Here is a 20,505-nt window from a genome sequence, read left to right as displayed (position 1 = left end):
GAAAACAGGAAAGATTTTCATAATATAATGATTTTGTATAAATTTTTATACTGACTATGCATAGATATTACACTCTTTTCAGTTTCAGAATGAGTTTAATCAAATGTATGAAATTATGTTATTATATATTTTATTCATAAGATTGTCAACATTTACTTAAAAGGAGAAAAAAAACAATTTATGCTTTGTTTGGGAGTATCATTTTGGAGGGGAAAGAAATGAAAGATTTTGGAGAACGTCCCTTGTTTGAAAGTTGGATGAAGGAAAGGAGAATATTTTGGAGAGTTTCGTAAGTACTCTAAAATCCTTTGTGTTTTTTTTATAGTTTTCCCAATTTATGATTTTTCTAGAAACAAAATGTCAAAATACTTAAATACTTCTAGTAAAATTATATATTATTTTCCATTTCTCATTGTTAATTACATTTTTTAAAAATATTGTTACATTATCAATAGTTTATTTCTCTCATCTAAATTTCATACTCTCAAACAAGAGAGAAGATTATCCTTCCTTTCCCCTTATATTCTCCCTTTCAAGCCATTTGATCCATCTCCTTCTCTTTACCTCATAACTCACAAACATAACCTTAAGATCCAAATTCAGCTTAAGCTCCATATAGGACATAAACTGTATAATGTTGTGCTATTAAAATGAAGGGTGCGACTAACTTGCGAACTGCAAACTAGTTCGCATCCAAGCGAATTGTTTGGACAACTGTTGGATGGAAAGAACATTAATATGAGCCGTTAAATTTGTTATGGGTTAACCCTTGCATGTAGAAGTTGGTATGGTATGTGACGACTTCAATATAGCATAGAAGTCAGTTTAGTAGGCGACGGATTCTGAACCTATTGAAGTACCTTTTGATAAAGTCGTTACTAGTAAAAAAAACAACTTTAATAAATATCAAATTATGTTGTAGCTCATTTGGTAAAAAAAAATAAGTTAAATATTAAGGAGAACCTGACTTTGACTTCTCCCAAATTCATTTTTCCATGTTTTTTCATTTGCGTTTTTTTAGCTTATAGTCTAGGGAAAGATATTAACAACGTAAATGAAAAATATGAAAAAAATTAAGAAGGAAGGAGTTGAATTGAGGTTCTCCGTGATATTTAAGTTGCCTTTTGCCAAATAAGCTATATGTGAATATTTAATTTTTTGAAGTCGTTTTCATTTTACTCGAATTTACCTTTACTAGAAGTTGTATTCCACCATCACGACTTCTATACTGAAATTGTATAATGCTATCATGACTTCTAAAATATGTACAAAATCATAACATGTAACCAATTATTTTATCCAACGACTATAAAACAGTTCATTTCCAAACGTACTAATATGCGGTTCACATATTAGCTTTGGCCTAAAATGAAACCAGATATATAAGCATCTAAAAAGTCAATAGTGAGTAGTGGGTAATATGAAAACAAGATGTTCGAAAAAAGTTAGAATTAAAAATAAGTGGAAAATAATATTGGAGAGATTCAAAAGTGTTATATGGAAACTTTACAATACCATTTAAAATTCAATCATTGTTTTTCTGGGTATTACACAATATCCTTTACCCTATAGATCAATTAGAATCGATTCAGAAATCGAATTCTTGATATTTTAGTCTTTCTGAGATCTAACGAAACCATACACCACTACATCAACACTTTGTTAGTAATTCAATTATTGTTTAATCTTAAGCCTAAGGTACAGAACATTAAAAAACCCATTAAAATACCATTGATCGACCAACCATGAATTTAGTCATAAGCATGAAATACCATGCCAAGTATATAACATTTTCCTCCATAACAATTAAGTACGTCAATACATAAGTCATAAAATCACTAACACATTGCTCACATTCACACCATTTTCCATCTTCTAATTAATATGGTAATGCACTTAATCACATTCTCTTGCCTTTGAATCATCATCTTCAAGATACATACTTAGATTTTACAATTATCATGGCCTGAAAATAATAACAAAAAATAAATATATACACATTGTAATTTAGCCGTATGAATAAAATTACTAAATTCTTTGTAAATATCCAAAATTGGTAATTAGAGATGTAGAGTTAAGACTTACTTGGATTAACCGAGGTAATGACACCGGTGTGTGAGAAGTCGCAATTATATAGTTGATGACCTTTGACTTGGTAATAAGCATTCATAGCATAGGTAGCAAGCGCCTTAACATTATTCGGGGCGTAGCAAGTACCTCCGGGTTGGATCGGCCTACAATCGACTCCTTGGCTACATACATAGTTTATGTTTGCTTGCAAGGCTTCATTTGTTGCATCAGCCTTGGGAACACACCATTGTTGCCCTCTTGGTTTAGGTTGTATTGGTGGTGCTGAAACCTGCATTATTGATTTAGAAAGTGTTTTAACAATTTTATAAACTTGAAAACTTGATTCTTGACAATAATGTGTACACAATATTGGTAATACATTTTATAATTCACCATGTATAATGTGTCGTAAGTGATAAAAAAGTTATACATTAATATTGAATGATATTTTTATATAGATAAAGTATTTGATGGAAATGGTAAACTTTAACACAACGATAAGGTTGATTGCCTTGTAACCCGAAGATTATCGGTTTAAATCATGGAAACATTATCTTCACTTGGAAGGGTAAGGTTATGTAGATTTACCTTCTCCAGACTACAATAGGTAGGATACTCGTGCAATAAGTCACCCTTTAAAAAGTTTTTGATGGGAAGGGAGAAAGAAAATAGGCACTTTTTTTGTTTTGTTTTTCTGAACTTTTCAAATAATTTTTTTTTCTTGGGCATTTCTAGTTTGTGTTATTGAGTTGTGATAACAATACATTGAAATATTTAAGTCTTAATAAAAACAATGCATAAAAATTATTCCAAAAAAGTCGAATAAAAACATAAATTTTGAGGACAAAAATTGTCAACTTAAATCACAATAAACACGATAAATTTTATATATCTACAAACCCAATCACAAATTAGTTATCCAAACATCAACATGATTTAAATGAGAAATAAAAAGATAGGAATGTGAAGCAACATAGAAGGAAGACTCAGAGACATTTCATATATCAATCACAATATTTTATTTCTTTATCTTTTAATTTTACCTTATCTTTTATTTCGATGTATATTATTATTATTATTATATATTTTTACTTCAATTTTGAGCAAACACATTATTTTTATTTCTCTTTTAATTATACCTTATTTTTAATTTTCATTTTGATACATTATTGTATATTTTTATTTCATTTTATCATGCTCGTTCATTTTATTGGCTAAAACATCACTAAAAATCATTTACTCATACACAAAAAAATATTGAGAGAGAAATAAAATCATAGTGAGGGTTTAATTTTAATATTGCAAATGTCTTAAAAGAGAGAGACTTATTTCGTAATTCAACTCAGAAACAATATTATTAATAATTCCAAAAACAACATTTTTAAGACGTTTTCTATATACTATCGTGCCTACAACATTAAAGAGAATTTCTATAGACCAAACTATAATCCTTCACAAATATAATTATCTTCACCGTAAACATGCTTATATACCATATGATTTATGTGTAAAACTATTTAACAATATTAATGAAGGTGTAAGACAAATTGAATATGCGAGCATAATTGGGATTATTGTATGATTGGGATTATTGTGAAATTCATATATCATGGCATTATTTCATGATGGCCAATAAACCTAGTATAAAGCACTAACATACTATTTAATGAGCAAAATTTTAAGGCAAATTGTAACTTCTTCATAACACTCCTTTAATTCTAGCTCTACTTTTCATCCTTGTCTCGAAGAGTTTTGAACATTATATGTTTCTCAATTATTGTGAAAAAGAGCACAAAAAGATAGAGGGAGAGAAAAAAAAACAACATTAGAGTGAAACAACATTAATTATTAATTGGATTAAGACATTCTATTTCTATCATCATGTCTAATGTTTGATTTGTGGGAAGTGTTGGTCTTTAACTCTTAACATGAATAAATAATTTAGTTTTGAGAGAAATAATACTTATTTCCAATGATTAATATTGTGGCAAGTATAAAATGTTATTAGCTAATTCCACTCCAAACCCTAACATACTTGGACAAGGATCTGCTGTCCCAAACCCTATCCTAAACCCTGTCATAGATCAATCATATTATGTCACGTCAGTTAAAAAAATTAAATAATCATAACTTTATCAGTTTTGCTTCATTGTGATTGGCTAGGGACGTGGTTTGGGACAACAGATCCCAACATACTTTACCATATGATAATATAGGCACCATACATATTACCATATTTATCCAACCATCCACATTTACATGATCCCAACTCATTATTTATTTGAATATAATTTTAATCTAATTTAAGAAAACTAAGGAAAAAACCATTTTGGATGACATGTATTTAAATGAAAAGCAATATTTTAATCAATGACTTAATTTTGGATGTAATGTGTTTTAAAAAAATTGCATATAAGTATTTAAATAAAACGGAGCATAGGTGAAAATTCATTTTTTTTCCTTCATGCTTCACTTTTTTTTTAAACTTGGTTGTTTTTCTACTCTTTAGCTTATATGCTTCTATTAGTATATTAGCTTAATGAACCTTACCTCGTTCAAATGTTATAATCCACATTAGCTTATAAACTAAGCTCTTAACACATTTTGTTTAGTTCTAAGAGATGCTTCAATGCTTAGTGAGTGTAGTGTGTTAAGAGCTTAGAATATTAATTGGTATGCACTATAGCATTTACATGAGATAAGCTTCATTTATTATATATATATATATATATATATATATATATAATAAAATGTAACAAAATATTGTGTTAACCCATCTTGAAATATTACGGAATGTGTTAACAAGTGTAGTATTGAGTTAAATAAGAATTAAGAAATGTGTTAACATTTAATATATTTATAAGGACATATATACCCTTAGCATAGATAATATGGGGTACACATCTGCTGTTCCACACTTTGTATCATTCTATGTACCATGAGTTTGTGAATTAAGAAATGTGTTAACATTTAATATATTTATAAGGACATATATACCCTTAGCATAGATAATATGGGGTACACATCTGCTTCTGCTGTCCCACACTTTGTATCATTCTATGTACCATGAGTTTGTGATTGGTCAGAAAAATATATTTAGTATTAGTATATACAATCACAAACACATGACACGTTAAAATATAATTATTTAGTATTTTTCTGACCAATCACAAACACATGACACATGGAGTGACACAAAGTGTGAGATAACAGATATGTTCCCCATAACATATGCTTAGCAATGAAGATCTTAAAAGGTAAAGGAAAAAATGCATTGGAATTTGGTTCCAAGTGTCATATGACTTTATTAATTAGTATATACAACTCTATAGACACTTCAAAAGCATTACTCACTTCCAAACAAATGCTACATCTATCTAAGTAACATGTTATTCATCAATTATGATGTATTGATGTATAGATTTACGTACAGTTATCATTCATTTTTATTATTTTTTTTAAAAGTCAATAATAATTAAATATGAATCGTGAATGATGTGATAATAATAAAAGCATTGTTTTTGTTCTTATTATAGAATAATCATTTTAGTATTGTGTTATGGGTTTTATTATCTATATGATATTTGGAGAGAAAACGTGAAGCGCAAATAAAGGAGACAAGCTTTTTTCTAAAGCAGTGTAAATAAAGAAAAAGGGAAATAAAGTAACACAACACAACAAACAATATAAATTCGAAACCTTAAAAAAAGATTAAAACAAAGGCAACGTAACGTAAAGAAAACATTAAGAATAAAACAATGAAAAGAAAAAGCTAATTAATGAACCTGTCCGTTGCGAAAGATTCCAGAGTCATACACAGGAGTGAAATCCGGTTGAAACAAACCCCAATTCCTCTCCGCGATCGGGCCGGGCTTCTGGTTCTCGTTAAACAGCGCGAATATATAAGTGTCAAACCGCCGATTCGGCATCAAAGGTGTACCCTTCCCTAGTGCCAAATGTTTAACAAGCCCATTGTTATAAGCACGCGCATTAGGTACACTACAAGCATCCCAACCATCGCAAACCGATGGCCACCCGGTCTCCCCAATCGCAATTGCGACATCGCCGTATGGCCCAAGGGCCTTCATGGCCGAGTAGACCGCGTCCATGAGGGCATCGAATTGGTTGGTGTAAGTGAGTTTGGTGTTTCGGTCGTAAAGGCCGCGGTTGGGCCGGAAGAGTGCGAAGTTTAGTGATTTCGGGTTGTACCCAAAATAAGGGTATGGGTTCACCATAAAAGGGGTTTTGGTTTCTTGTAAGAATTTTAGCATTGGTCCTAATACATGTTTTGCAAAACCAGGCCTGAATTGACCAGCACTTGGTGGAATAGATTGTCTCATTATGGCTAATGAATGTGCCGTCGTGACCTGAATTGTCATAAAAAGATTTGGTTAGTAATTACACCAATAAAGCATCAGCTAAAATCGGTTCGGCTACATGGATCGAAAGATCACAGAGTATTTATAAGTCTAGGGTTATTTCTATTAAGTAGTAATGAAAAAATATAGAGAACATTTAGTGAATCGATTATGTGGGAAAGTTATACAAAGAACTATTAATTGTAGTGCACATAATATTCCGATGGGGACATTAATCAAATCTTTGTATTTGTTTTATCATAGATCCTATTAATTATATAGCTCACATAATTTTTATCTTTTATTATCTCTAGATCCAAAAAAATAATTAAAAAATTGCTAGATATTGATTGCACATTTTCTAAATATAAATTACATTAACTATTAGTATTAAAAAAAACATTAACTATATTGAAATATAACATCATTATAAGATCATGATTCTCAAAAGTAACGAGTAAACATAAGAGATTTCTCTTATAATTCTAGATCATCTTATAAATATATAGCTAAAATGTTAGTATGGCATAACAACATATATTTAATCTCTATTACTTTTTTATTAACAAATATATATCCTCATCTTTTTTGGGTAACGAACTAATCGGGTTCATGACTGCCCTCCTAACAAATGTCACTCACAAGAATCAAACTTTCAGCTTTGGGATTCTAGACCAACATCTTATCGGTATATTAATCTCTAATTGGAACCACTAATAAGAAGAAGAAAAGAACTCAAATATTCAATTACCTTAATATCTGTGATTCCTTCAGAGATAAGGGCAGAATGAAGATTTCTCATAGCAGGTACAAGTTTTCTAATAGTTGTAGGATCAGCCCAATGAAGAACTTCAGAACCAACAAGAACATAGATTATCTTCGTTTGAGGATGAAAAGGTTTGATTTTGCCGACAACCCATTGTCTAGCAGCATCAACACTGGCGGCGAGATTAGGTATATCGCCGTTAGGGGCGGTGACGGCGACGGAGATGCCGGTGTTAGCAAAAGCTTGAAGTATTTGTGGGTTCATATCATAGATCTTTACACTATCTATGGTTGTTTTTGTTTTAAGGAAGTTTGCCACCGTGGCTGGTGGTGGAAGGTTGTCTCCGAGGGTGCCGTAGTTGACGCCGATGGAGTATGCGGTGGTGCTGTGGTGGAGGAAGAGGAGGAGGAGGAGGAGGAGGAGAGAGAGAGAATGTGGGGCCATGGTTTGAGGAATGTGTTAGAAGACAGAAAACAACGGTCTTATGTTTGTGTTTATTTATAGATTGGGATAACTAAGATTGGGGATGACGTGGTTTTTATTTTTAATGGTGATTGTGAAAATTAGAAAGATATAAATATAGTGTAAGGTTGCTTGGAATGAAGATTTGTGATCCATATCTTAATCGGTGTCTCAAACCAATTAAAATGTATCATTTAGTTAATTAAAAAAGATATAAAAACAAAATTATATTATTTAGTGTATATTTATTGAATAGGATAGAAAGAGACAATTTTTGGGACAAAGGATCTTTGTTCAAGTTACTTCTAATGCTTGTTACTTCTAAATTCTAATGCATTTTAGTCTAGTAGTATGAATGTCAAAATGTTAATGATTTGATCTTATGAGCAAAACTTATTAAAATGAATAGTCACGTAACTAGAAAAATTTAATTTCATATCAAAAAGTAATAAAATATTCTTGAATTTACAATTATCTAGTTATAGCATGGCCAATGATGGAAGTAGTGGGAATAACTTTTATGGTCATATATATTATTTGACTGATACTATTTTTATATTTTTCTTTTGGAAAAGTTATGCTAATTTCAGTAATTTGTATCATTTTGAAGATTAAAAGGTATTGTTAAGGAAAGAAAAGTAACATAACCAAAAATATGAATTAGTTAATTATAAATTTAAAAATAAAATTGTGTTTTAATTAGTAAAAAACCGGTAAAACCCAACTATAGTCTCTCGAAAATTATGGGATATTTATCTAAAATGATATTATTCTATAAACATTGAAAATAACAATTAATTCAAGTCTTTTAAAAGGAATTAATAAACATTGAAAATAACAAATTAATTGTCGTTTATGTATTTACGTATAACAAAACTTTTACAGTTTCGTTCCCCATACTATTTTTCTGCTGGTAATAAATAACTAGTAATCCAATGATGAGATTAGTGAAGATAAAAAAATTGAATGATGAGTGCAATTCCATGGTTAAAGTTATGTTACAAAAGCACTTATTAGTGTAAATATTAGTTAAGAAAAATTTGGATAGAGACATATGTAATATATTATATTTAGAAACAATTATATTTTATAATTTTTAATGCTATCATTTATGATTAAATTTAAATTAAAATATTAATATATTATCAGTATATTATTAATTATGTCTATATGATTTCGTCTCCACAGACGACTCTTCCTCCTATTGGAAACAGTAGAGTTTGAAACGGCTATGAAAATGGGTTAATTGTGTAATAAACCAAGAAAAGCAAAAAGGGACACGCCATCATGAGGATTCTATTTTGTTGTAGTGAGCAATAGGAAAGAGGATCCTATGTCCCGAAAAATAATGTTTTTGTATACCAAGTTAATCAAATCTTATTAAATAATATAAAAAATTATTTTATATTTTTACAATTTATCTTTTTAAATAGATAATAACTTTCAATTGATTTTAGAACACACAAAATAGATATTTTAATAAAATTATAAACTTATGGTATATTTAGTGGCACAATTTGTAGGACCACGTATATTTTTCGGATATATAACGGATATAAATAATAAAGTAGTAGTAATAATTTGACATTCTTCTCTATTTCAAACTCTTCTCTTTGTCTCAGAAATAGTACAAAGTGACGCGTTTTCACGTGCGATTTTTATGTTACTGTTTTAACGCGGTTTCCTGTAGAAAGTAGATTCCCTGGTGAATTTGATGTCGATAACTGGGAACATATACGTGTAATTTTATAAGATGATGCTATACATTAAATGAATAATGTCTTAATGTAATCTATACTATATATAATTATAATATATATATATATCTATACTTATATACTATATATAAAGTCAAAAGTTGAAATAACTATCACAATAATGTTATTTAATTTTTCTATTTTGCCCTTAATTTTTTTTAATTTTTACAAAAGAAACTATAAAATCATATATAACTACTACTAACTTGTTAATATTCTCTCACACCTTAAGTTGAACATTATAATAAAATAAAAGTTATAATTATAGTACACTTAATAAAAAACACATTATAAAATGCATTCAATATAAAATAGATATTCTTAATCTCTAAAATAAAATATATAAAATTTGAATACTTGACAATATAAAATTAAAATATGGGCCGATAGATATGAAGTGTCTCTCACTGCTAGTATATATAAAGGGAAAATATGGTGTAATTATCTATGATGTAATTTTTAATTTCCTATATTGTCCTTAAAACTTTAATTTCTAAAAAATCATATAATCATATGTAACCACCATCAACATATTAATCATTTTCATATATTCATTTGACAATTAAAATAAAGACAAAAAATATATTATATGTTATATATAAAAGGAAAACATGATATAACTATAGGTCTATAGTGTAATTTTTAATTTTTTATTTTGTCTTTAACACTTTAATTTCTAAAAAAAATCATATATAAGCATCTTCAACATATTAACCATATTCTCACATTCGTTTGATAATTAAAATAAAGACAAAAATATATAATATATATACTATATCTATACTACTTATAAAGGGAAAACTCAAAATAATCACCCATCATGGTGTAGTTTGGGGTTCTCCATATTTTGCCCTCACTATTTTTTAATTTTTACCAAAAAAACTATATATAACCTAATGTTCATCTCCACACAATGTATATTCATATTAATTGATTAACTATTTCTTCTTTCTTACATTATAACTATCAGTTTTTTAATATAGAATATGAATGTTAAAAAATTGAACATTACACATATCGAATAAATTCAACTATAGATGACAAATATTTAACACAAAATATTATATTGTCATTTATGACATACAAACTACATATTATAAATGTATGAAAACGGGTTGGCAGGCACGACAATGCCTGTCAACATGCTAGTACTATATATAAAGGAAAAACATGGTGTAACTACTTATGGTGTAATTTTTAATTTCCTATTTTATCCTTAAAAATTTAATTTCTAAAAAATAAATAATCATATGTAACCACCAACAACATATTAACCATTTTCTCATAATCATTTGACAATTAAAATAAAGACAAAAAATATATAATATAAAGTATACTCAATAAAAATCATAATATAAAGCACATTTAATAAAAAAAAGTATTTTGATTCACCAAAATAAAATACATAAGATTTAAATATTTGACATGAACATTTTATAAGAAAAGTCAATAACATTTATATGCATTCTCATTAATCAATTCAAATATTTAAAGATGAGACAAGCCACATGGCAAATTCACTATTAAGTCAACCAAAATTAACTGCAATTCCCTTCTTTCACACTAGTATATATATTATATATAAAAAAGGGAAAATATGAAATAATTTTTATTTTCCTATTTTGCTTTTAACCCTTTTTAATTTTTACAAAAAAAATATAATTTTATGTAATCAGCACCAATATAATAATCACTCTCTCATCTTAATTTAACAATTAATATAAATACAAAGAACTATAATATAAAGTGAATGAAATATAATTTACATTTAATACAAAAAATAACTAAACTCACCAACATAAAATATATAAATTTAAATCTTTGATATCATAAAGTAAAAATATGAGTCCTCAGACACTTCACACGAAGTGTCTGTCGCCACACTAGTTTATATAAGTATAAAAAATTATATATAGTCAGTATATTATATATCATTCACTTGTATTACTTTTTCTAAAAAGTCATTAATGATTAAAATAAATGATGAATGATAATCTGACAATGTATAAAACTCTTACTCTATCAATATATTAATTTCCGCCCTAATAATTTATTATTATAAATCATGTCCGTTAACAAAATATTAATTTTTGTATCTTTTTATAAAAAGTATGGTTTTTTCCGGAGCTATATGTTGTAGGCAAGTACACATCTGTTGTCCCATAAATTGTGTCATTGCATATGTCATCAAATGTGATTGGTCAGGAAAATAATTAATTATTAATTTTTTAACTAAAATATAATTTTTCAACTAACGACAAACTAGTAGTACATACAGTGACACAATTCGTGAGACAATAGATATACTCACGTGGTAGGCATTATAAGTGAGACAAAAGCTTCAATTGCATCATAGAACGTTGGAACCATCAAGATCAAGAATGGTATTAGCCATGTAGCATATAGACTAAGCTAGAGTGGAATAATGTGTGTCAATATGTCTAGGTGTATGGTTGTCATATTCAAACATTATATTTCTTTATTCCCACTTATCTTAAATTTATTCTTCTTTCCAACTTGAGAGCTCACTAGAGTTTTCATGATTGGTAGAAACATCTAAATTTGCAGCACCAATTCATTCATTTATTTTTTACATTAATTGCTTTTTAATTGTTGTAGCTTATAGTGTCCGAAATAATCAATCAAGTTTATTTACAAATAACACACAAAATGTAACGTGTAATAACATTTTTATTATTTTGTTTATTATGAAATCACATTTTTATTATTGAAAATACGAGTAAAAACAATCATTTGTCTCTCTATCGATGAAGATGATCCTTCTAATGGAGATGATCATTCTTCAAACCAATTAAGTTAATTTATAGCTATTATATATGTATGACATATTTGTTACCATTGTCTAATTTTCCATTAATAAAAGTTAATTGATCTTGTTGTTTATCATGGATTGTGGTTATTAATAAAATGTTTCTCCAACAAAGTTAGAGTATATAATGTTAAGGTGTGTTTGTTTATAATCTCGCGCAATTACGTTCTCATGAATATTATTATGAAAAATGTGATTATATTAAAATATATGTTTGGTTGATATTTATATTTTTTGAGAATCTGACATTCATGAGAATAACTTGAAACAATGTTTGCTTATCAAAATACCCCTATTATAAAAATATTATTATGTATTTATCATTATACTTATATAGTTGAGAAAATAAGATTAATATTTTTTATGAGATATAACTAGGATAACTAATTTACACTAAATGATACTTTGAATACATCTACATAACTAAAAAATTGATATTTGATTTATATAAAAAATTATTTTTTAAGTTATTAATTCTTAATCACCATAACTAGGATTTGGTGTTTTATAATATTAAGGTAATTATGTATTTTGTAGTTTTATTAAGTTTTAGTCCAAGTTGGAGAAAATTCCAAATATTCAATTAAAAATATATTTTCTACCATTACAGTTGAAAACGAGCTGAATCGAGCCGAACTATAGTTCAGCTCAAAGCTCGACTCGAATTCAATACGAGTTATTTTCTAGCTCAAATTCGGTTTGATTAAAGTTCACGAACTATTCAGTTCAGTTCAAATTGGTTCATTTGAACAACTCCAACAATTAATTCATTTTAAAAATATTACAAAATGTTATATATAAATATAACATTGTTTATATATATAACAACAACAAACATACAAAGTCATGCATGAGTCATCATATAATAACAATAAACATAAAAACAACTCCATATCAAATAAAAACTTTGTATTTTATATAAAAACATTTGGCAATAGTGTAAATAGTGTAGAATGATATATATATTCTTATATTAAAATTTCACATTTAGAAACAATTAAACATTTGAGTTTAACTTATTACTCAAATCTTTGTTCAATATGTTTTGAAAATTTTGAGATAATATTTTAATTTTCTCATTTTTTTTTCTGAAATAGATAAAAATAGAGAAAAATGAATTCTTACTCAAATTATATCTCTAAATATATTAATATTCATTTTATCATAGTTAACGAATAATTTATTAAGAATAAATTACTTTACATCTTTTCGAGTTTAGCTTAATTACACTTAATATATTTTAGTTTAAAAAATTATATGCATCTCTCTAAAGGGATAATCACTATAACATACGTATAAATTCAGGTTGATATGTGAATATGCAAAAAGGAATGTGTGATTTTATAGTTATACTAAATCTGATTAGGTATCAGTAAGTTACATTATATATAATTCCATGTTATGATAAAATATAATTACATTTGATTAATTACCATTTTAAAAAATAATTAAACATCATATTGATTCCTTTTTAGTTTTTTAAGAATTAAGAAAGTCATTAAATTATTTATTAAGCAAAATTTAATTACATATGAGTAAAATACCATACGATGGTAATCACCAAGTGGATAGTTTAGGTGATACATGCATATTTTCCTTTACACAGAATTGAGTTGGAGTCTAGGATACCAAGAAAATTCTCATCACTAGAGTTAATCTAATTATATCATGAATGTCTCTATAACTTAAACAAAGTTGGCTTGAAAAGAAAATGTCTAGGCCTAAAAAACTACCAAATAATAAATACATGCAGCATTGTATTAATAGTTTATTGAGTTTCTTATATGTGGGTGTGTGAGGTAATTTTGTTAGTGTCAAATAAAGGTGGTAATCGGATGAATTTGGATTTGAATCATAATGAACGGAAAGTCATCCACCAATCCATGTAAATATTTTTGTTTTTATTTTTTTAGATGGATTAGATATGCACCCAAATGGATATACCCATGGATATTCATTGGATATAATAGATGATTTGAATCCATCCATTGTCAATACTAGTCATTGAATTATATCCATTTAAATTCATTAGTTCTAACGGATGAATTTGGATGGATCTAATTTGGATAGATTGTGGATTGTGGATAATTTTCTAAGGTTATTATTTTGGTTAAGTGGATAAGCTCTTATGGTATGGTATTATATATACTAATTGTATATAAATTTTTATACCGATAATATATAGATATTACACTATATATACTAACCAACAAAAGGAACTTTTATATATATATATATATATATATAACATTATGTATACAAATTGAAAATTATAAATCATTATATTAACAATTAAGTTTCAGAGTATAAGTTATTAATATCAATTATCCAATATGATATCACAACCTAGAACTATAACCTTGAAAAATAATTTATACTAGTCTAAACGTGCAAACAATTAAAAGAATTAAGGGATGTAATCCATTTTATGTTTTGAAAAAATGTTATCCTCCATTTATTTATGAGAGATTATTATAACATTATCTAATTAGACTCATACTTGGATATTATTGGTGTTTAAAGAATATCTTCACATTTTAATAATGAATTTAATATTTATGTATTGTCAGTATAAACATTTATACACAATGAGTATATCATTCAATATTCATTTATATTACTTATATTTAAAAACAATGATAATTAAATATAAATAATAAATGATATATTGACAGTATAAAAAAATCTTAGCACAATAAGTATATACATGGTTTTCTCTTTAACAAAATTGATGTGAAATGAATTATGTTATAGAGAAAATAATCTATATACTAGCATCATAAGAGTTTTATATTATCTATACATCTTCTACCATTCATATATTAATAGTTATTACTTTTTAGTAAAAAATAATATACTTCAATGATGCAATATATACTTATAATTCAAACTTTACACTTACATTAAATAGATATTAAACTATTATGTATATATTATATATAATAGGTAGCTTTACTAGAATTGCAAAAGTGACTAAATCATTCAATTCATAGTTTATTAATTTTCTAAATAAAGTTATTAAATCTATTAATGTATTTAGTACCCCTCTCTATTATTTTTTAATAGAACCTCCCTAAACATATTATTATTCTTTGTATACATAATCTCACACACCTCATTACAAAACACATAACATATTCAAAATTATGAGCAGCAATCATAATTCTGGGTCAGATTCTGAAACTGAATCTGATGATAACATTAGTTTGCTTGCTGCATCTAGATTTGGGGTAAAAGCTAAGAAGAAAGATGAAAAATTGTCAAAAAGTGATGGTGGAAATGTTAGGAGCAAGAGGATTGAGAAGAAGAAAAAGTTGCTTTCAGCTGAGGAAGCTAATGAAGTTGGCCAACAACACAAGGTCATAGTAAATGTTGATAAAGGTTAGCAATATTATATATTTTTTATTGGCAAATAATTTTATTAAATTAAAATAGTACATAAGGTACATAGAGTTATAGAAGAAAATTCATGATGGCATACATAGTTGTGGTTTTTTGTAAATGTAAGAACAATATGAAGCTAAACTTTCTTATGGGTCGTCTTCGATCTCATTCGAAGTATGTCATTACAAATTTCTCACTCTTTCCCTTTCGGTCATAACTATGATTTCACTTTTGTAATTTTCACAATTTGTTGGATGATCACCTTATTAGAGATAAAGATCGTCTCTTTACTTACAAAGAGAATAAAATATTTTCTATTATAAGGAGATAAGTTGTTTCTTCTGGTCAATAAAATCATGATGTGTGTCATATTTAACCATTTTTTACAAAAATATTTCTAAAACTATACAAAATAGTATACATGTCATACTTTTACTGGTTATGAGAGATAAATTGTCTCATAATAATATAAGGTTCTCATGTAATAATGTTTCAAATGTGTATTTTGCTTACAATTTTTTATATCTTCAAAGATTTTGGTTTTTGTGTTTAGTAGAATTTTATGATGAAGAAACTGACTTCAATCAATTATTAAAGTAATTTTAATAAGAGCCTTAGTGTATTTTCAAATTGTTATTTTGTTAAATGAATACAATAACATGTGACAAAAAAAAATATTTAAGGATCCAAATTTTAAGTTCTTTTTGAATAAAATAAATTTACAAATTAAGGAAATCCTCTTTTCCCTTATAGCTCCAGTACTACTAAAGAGAGGATATGTATCCCAAACTATAATTATGGCATAACGATCGCAATTGTGATCATATCTACTACATTTTTTATCATTTTAGATAAGATAATAAAATATATTCTGAGATAAATTATCTCTTTTTGTCAATAAAAATATGACATGTGTATTATTTTATTTAGAAAATGATTGAATATGACACATGTAACAATTTAACACATTTTCCTACTTATTTATTCCTTATACTATAAGATAATTTATTCCCTTAAATATAACACAATTATTGAGGTCACAATTTAACACATTTTCCTAATTATTAAACAGTTCATGTTGGAGATAATGAGTATTTTTTTATAATGTAGATGATTTAGTGGAGCTGGCTACAAAATACCAGAAATGCATGAAGAAATGGCCTATTCCCATAGGTAGGTTTTCACATGCAATGGCTGTGAATTGGAAAGGTATGGCTGAAATCTTGGAAAGGTTGTATGGACAACAATTGCATTACCTTACACACATGATGTGTAAGGAATGGGACAAGTCGAGATTCGGAAGCGAGGATGAGGGGAAACCCTTGAATGATATTATAGACTGGAGCGATGCTGAAGATACCATATGGCATGTTGAAGAAGTGCATAGGCTCCTCACTTCACCAACTCATCTCGCGATGCTCTGGAGTAATGACCCAGAGCATCGTGCTTATGTTGATGAAGTTGTTCCATCATCATGAAACAACATGAATGTTTAATGATTGGTTTAAACTTGTGTTCTTCAATTTCCTTCTTTTTAATGGTTGGTTTTGTTAAGACATTTTGAAGAAGTGCATAGGCTCCTCGCTTCACCAACTCATCTCGCGATGCTCTGGATTAATGACCCAGAACATTGTGCTTATGTTGATAAAGTTGTTTCATCCTCATGAAGCAACATGAATGTTTAATGGTTGGTTTAAACTTGTGTTCTTCAATTTCCTTCTTTTTAATGGTTGGTTTTGTTAAGACATTTTGGATGTTGCATTAGATTGCAAGTTAAATTTATATGTTGCTTTGTTGCAATGGGGTTATAAATTAATATTTTACCCTATTTTAAATTATGGATACATTATGTTTATTTGAATTGCAAAAATTTATGATGACCAATGTGATCGTGATATCATTATGGAAACACTTTAAAACCGTAATATTGTGACCATAATATTACAACTATTGTGAAATTCCATTTAAAATACTAATTGTAACTTTAGCCTTTACATAATTAATACAAGCCTTGAAAAATAATTTCCATTTACTCTCTCGGACAATATAGTAAATGAGAATTAAATGTTGAAAATGAGCCATATCATTTTGGGGAGATCATTCATATGCTTAAATGTGGAGATTAGTAAAAAAAACAATAATATAATGAATTTTTATTAAAAAAATTGGAAAAATTTCGACACTTTATACATTGAGTGACACAAAGTTTAAGATAATATATGTAATCCATTTGTTTTATGATTTTTATATACAAAATGTCAAAGACCCAACAATCACACATCAATGTTTTGAATAAAAAGTCAAATAAATTAGGGTGTGCTTTGGCTATTTTCTATCATTTCAATCAAATCGCGCATTGTTTTTATTTTATATTTTAGAAAATATGAGTTTTATTTCTGGAAATTCTGAAAATGAAAATAATAATATTATTTCCAACATTTTTCAATAATGAAGCAATAATATTTTTTAAATTTTTTAACACTTTTGTTACTTTATTTATTCCATACCTTTTGATGTTTTAACTTTTTCATTTTATTCTAAATTTGTTAATGTTTTAGAAACTCAATACACATTTATATTTTATTATCCAATTATGCACTATATGTTACTCTTCTTTTTCACATCTAATTCTTTCTTTATTTTTAGTTTTCAATGTGTATTAAATTTGATTATTTTAATCAAATGATATCAAATTCTTCAATCATTTAATATTTTCTTAAATTATATGCATAACCTTAAACATAAAAAAATATGGAATGAAGTAAATATAATTTTCAGTTATTCTCTCCACTAATCAACAAAATGTCAAAATCAATTAATAAATGTCTCACCCGTCCAGACTAAGGCTAGAAACGAGCCAAACCGAGTTGAACCAGGGTTCAGCTCGATAAGGATTTGCTTAGCTCAAAACTCGACTCAAGTTCGATATGAGTTAATTTTTTAGCTCGAGTTTGACTCGATTAAAAATCATGGACTATTCGGTTCAGTTCAAATTGGTTCATTTAGACAACTCAAATAATTAATTCATTTTTAAAAATAATACAAAAAGGTTATATATATAAATATAACCTTGTTTATATATATATATATATATATATATATATATATATATATAATGAGTGATCCGTTTACACTCATTATATATATATATATATATATAATGAGTGATTCGTTTACACTCATTTTAAGTTACATTAGTTACACTCGATTTCAGCCATTCATTTTCTTAGATTCAACGGACCAAATGGGTGAATCTTAAAAGTTATATAAGATTTCTCTTTTTCTCTCTCATAACTTATTGCACTCGCTCATTTCAAAACACGACATAAGTTGATCCTTATCGAGTCGAGTTGATTCAAAACAAGTTCAATTACACTCATTTCAACTACAAACTACCTACTTTGTTCCAAAAGAAAATGTTAAAGACCATAACTTGTACATGGTTGTGAGGGTATGCATTTAATACATTAATAAATAATAGTAATGATTTATTAAAGATATATAATTGCATTTAATATTTTTTGTTTGAGTAAATTGTTTTTATCCAAAGCTGACTCATCAATGTTATTGAGTTATAACAGTATATCAACGGGCGTTGGTTCAAGTAGTACATGTTTGATTCTCATTAAGCAAGGTCTCGGGTTCGAGTCTTGTAAATAGAAAAATGTCCGTTGGGAGAGTTAGTCCACATACATGTGGATATTCCCGGCTCGGACAGGATTGCCTCCAGTGCGAGAATACCTATGGGAAACCAAAAAAATATGGGAATAGTATCATGTTCGTAGTTAATATGAGTTTCTTATAAATTCATTACCTATGGGTAATGAACTAATTTGTTTCGGGTTATGTGGATATTTCTCTCAACAAATGTGGCTCTCATAAATCGGAAATTTAATCTTTAACCTAATATGATACATGAGGATCTAGTCGAGTCGTACACTACTCAACGCAATGGTTTGAACAAACAACCAACATGATAATTGATGAATTTGACTAACATAGAAACAATTTTTTTATTTTAATTTATAACTCATTGTGTTTTTTCATTTTTAATATATTTCTTTATAGGACATTTTTCCTAGTTCTTATGTTATATAAATGTGCTTTGTATTGAAGCTATGAACATATCAATCAACAATCTTAGAACAATGGAACGTGGTGAGGGAAGCCAAGGAAGAGAAAAATGGAGGAAGATAAGTAATGAAGAAATCACTTCTATGACATTGAAAACAATGGATAATATTATGAAAGTAAATGATAGGCTTCATTTGCATAAGGATACTCAATGTTTCTTTTATGACATGACTTCAAAGGGCTATGAATGGTTGATGCCTGGGTGGATTGCTGAAGAACGTCACTCTATGAGTGAAACAATGAAAAAGAAAAGAGTTTATCGGGTAATGTTTTTCTTTATTTAATCTATTTATCATTGTTTCAAATTCCCGACAACATCATGTGATACGGTCGCATTATTGTGGTTGTTGTGATTGTCGTAATTATATTATACTGCAATTTGTGTATAACATCAAAATTGGGGTGTGACACCAAATCAAAGTGATGCAGCTGCATCAAATCGTATTTAGGTTGTACCATGGTGCATCAAATTCAAAACTATTTTTGCAATCACAAAGAAAATTCGCATTGCAATAATCACAATCGTAGTAACCTTGCCTGCATTTTCAACCTCAACTACAATTTAAATATTTTTTTACTACCAAGGGTATTCCCTCACCTTTTTGGGTAAGGGAACTAATCATTTTCGGGTTTTGTGGCTGCCCCTCCCAACAAATGTCGCTCCCAAGAATCAAACATCAACCTTGGGAACCCAATGAAACTTACATCACTGGACCAACACCTTGTTGGTCAATTTTAAAAAAA

General features: G+C 27.7%; 3 protein-coding genes and 1 long non-coding RNA gene across 5 annotated transcripts in view; 3 read left to right on the top strand and 1 right to left on the bottom strand.

Annotated features, from left to right (window-relative positions):
- On the bottom strand, positions 1,730 to 7,690 carry LOC109354281 (glucan endo-1,3-beta-glucosidase-like). Of its 2 annotated transcripts, none has more exons than XM_019596666.1 (4): positions 7,180 to 7,690; positions 5,852 to 6,437; positions 2,086 to 2,352; positions 1,730 to 1,966 (listed from the first exon to the last, which is right to left on the bottom strand). In XM_019596666.1, the coding sequence occupies exons 1-4, from the start codon at positions 7,636 to 7,638 to the stop codon at positions 1,944 to 1,946; spliced, it is 1,335 nt and encodes a 444-aa protein (XP_019452211.1). In that variant the 5' UTR covers positions 7,639 to 7,690; the 3' UTR covers positions 1,730 to 1,943. The 2 variants fall into 2 exon arrangements, with proteins under 2 accessions (XP_019452211.1, XP_019452210.1); XM_019596665.1 differs by having other exon boundaries at positions 2,086 to 2,359; positions 5,856 to 6,437; positions 7,180 to 7,688.
- On the top strand, positions 5,582 to 5,879 carry LOC109354282. Its single transcript, XR_002108535.1, has 2 exons — positions 5,582 to 5,707; positions 5,781 to 5,879. It is a non-coding gene; the product is annotated as an uncharacterized LOC109354282 (long non-coding RNA).
- On the top strand, positions 15,390 to 17,139 carry LOC109353791 (protein RDM1-like). The gene is made up of 2 exons (XM_019596152.1): positions 15,390 to 15,624; positions 16,738 to 17,139. Exons 1-2 carry the CDS (start codon positions 15,390 to 15,392, stop codon positions 17,103 to 17,105), a joined length of 603 nt encoding a protein of 200 aa, XP_019451697.1. The 3' UTR covers positions 17,106 to 17,139.
- The window catches only part of LOC109354190, a 1,413-nt gene continuing 678 nt past the window's right edge, over positions 19,771 to 20,505 (top strand). Inside the window, exon 1 of the mRNA XM_019596528.1 lies at positions 19,771 to 20,024. Within this exon, the coding sequence (XP_019452073.1) occupies positions 19,776 to 20,024 (249 nt within the window). The 5' untranslated portion in view covers positions 19,771 to 19,775. The remainder of the gene's footprint in view (positions 20,025 to 20,505) is intronic.

Source organism: Lupinus angustifolius, chromosome LG08 (assembly GCF_001865875.1).
Source record: "Lupinus angustifolius cultivar Tanjil chromosome LG08, LupAngTanjil_v1.0, whole genome shotgun sequence".
Taxonomy (NCBI): Eukaryota; Viridiplantae; Streptophyta; class Magnoliopsida; order Fabales; family Fabaceae; genus Lupinus; species Lupinus angustifolius.
This window is presented reverse-complemented; position numbering and strand designations above follow the sequence as displayed.

Excerpts from the sequence above, each read along its gene's own strand:
- LOC109354281 (XM_019596665.1), bottom strand. The coding sequence starts at position 7,638 with ATGGCCCCACATTCTCTCTCTCTCCTCCTCCTCCTCCTCCTCCTCTTC. Across the intron at positions 6,438-7,179 it reads AAGGAATCACAGATATTAAG|GTCACGACGGCACATTCATT; the intron begins GTAATTGAATAT and ends ATGACAATTCAG. Across the intron at positions 1,967-2,085 it reads CATTACCTCGGTTAATCCAA|GCCATGATAATTGTAAAATC; the intron begins GTAAGTCTTAAC and ends TATTATTTTCAG.
- LOC109353791 (XM_019596152.1), top strand. The coding sequence starts at position 15,390 with ATGAGCAGCAATCATAATTCTGGGTCAGATTCTGAAACTGAATCTGAT. Across the intron at positions 15,625-16,737 it reads CATAGTAAATGTTGATAAAG|ATGATTTAGTGGAGCTGGCT; the intron begins GTTAGCAATATT and ends TTTATAATGTAG.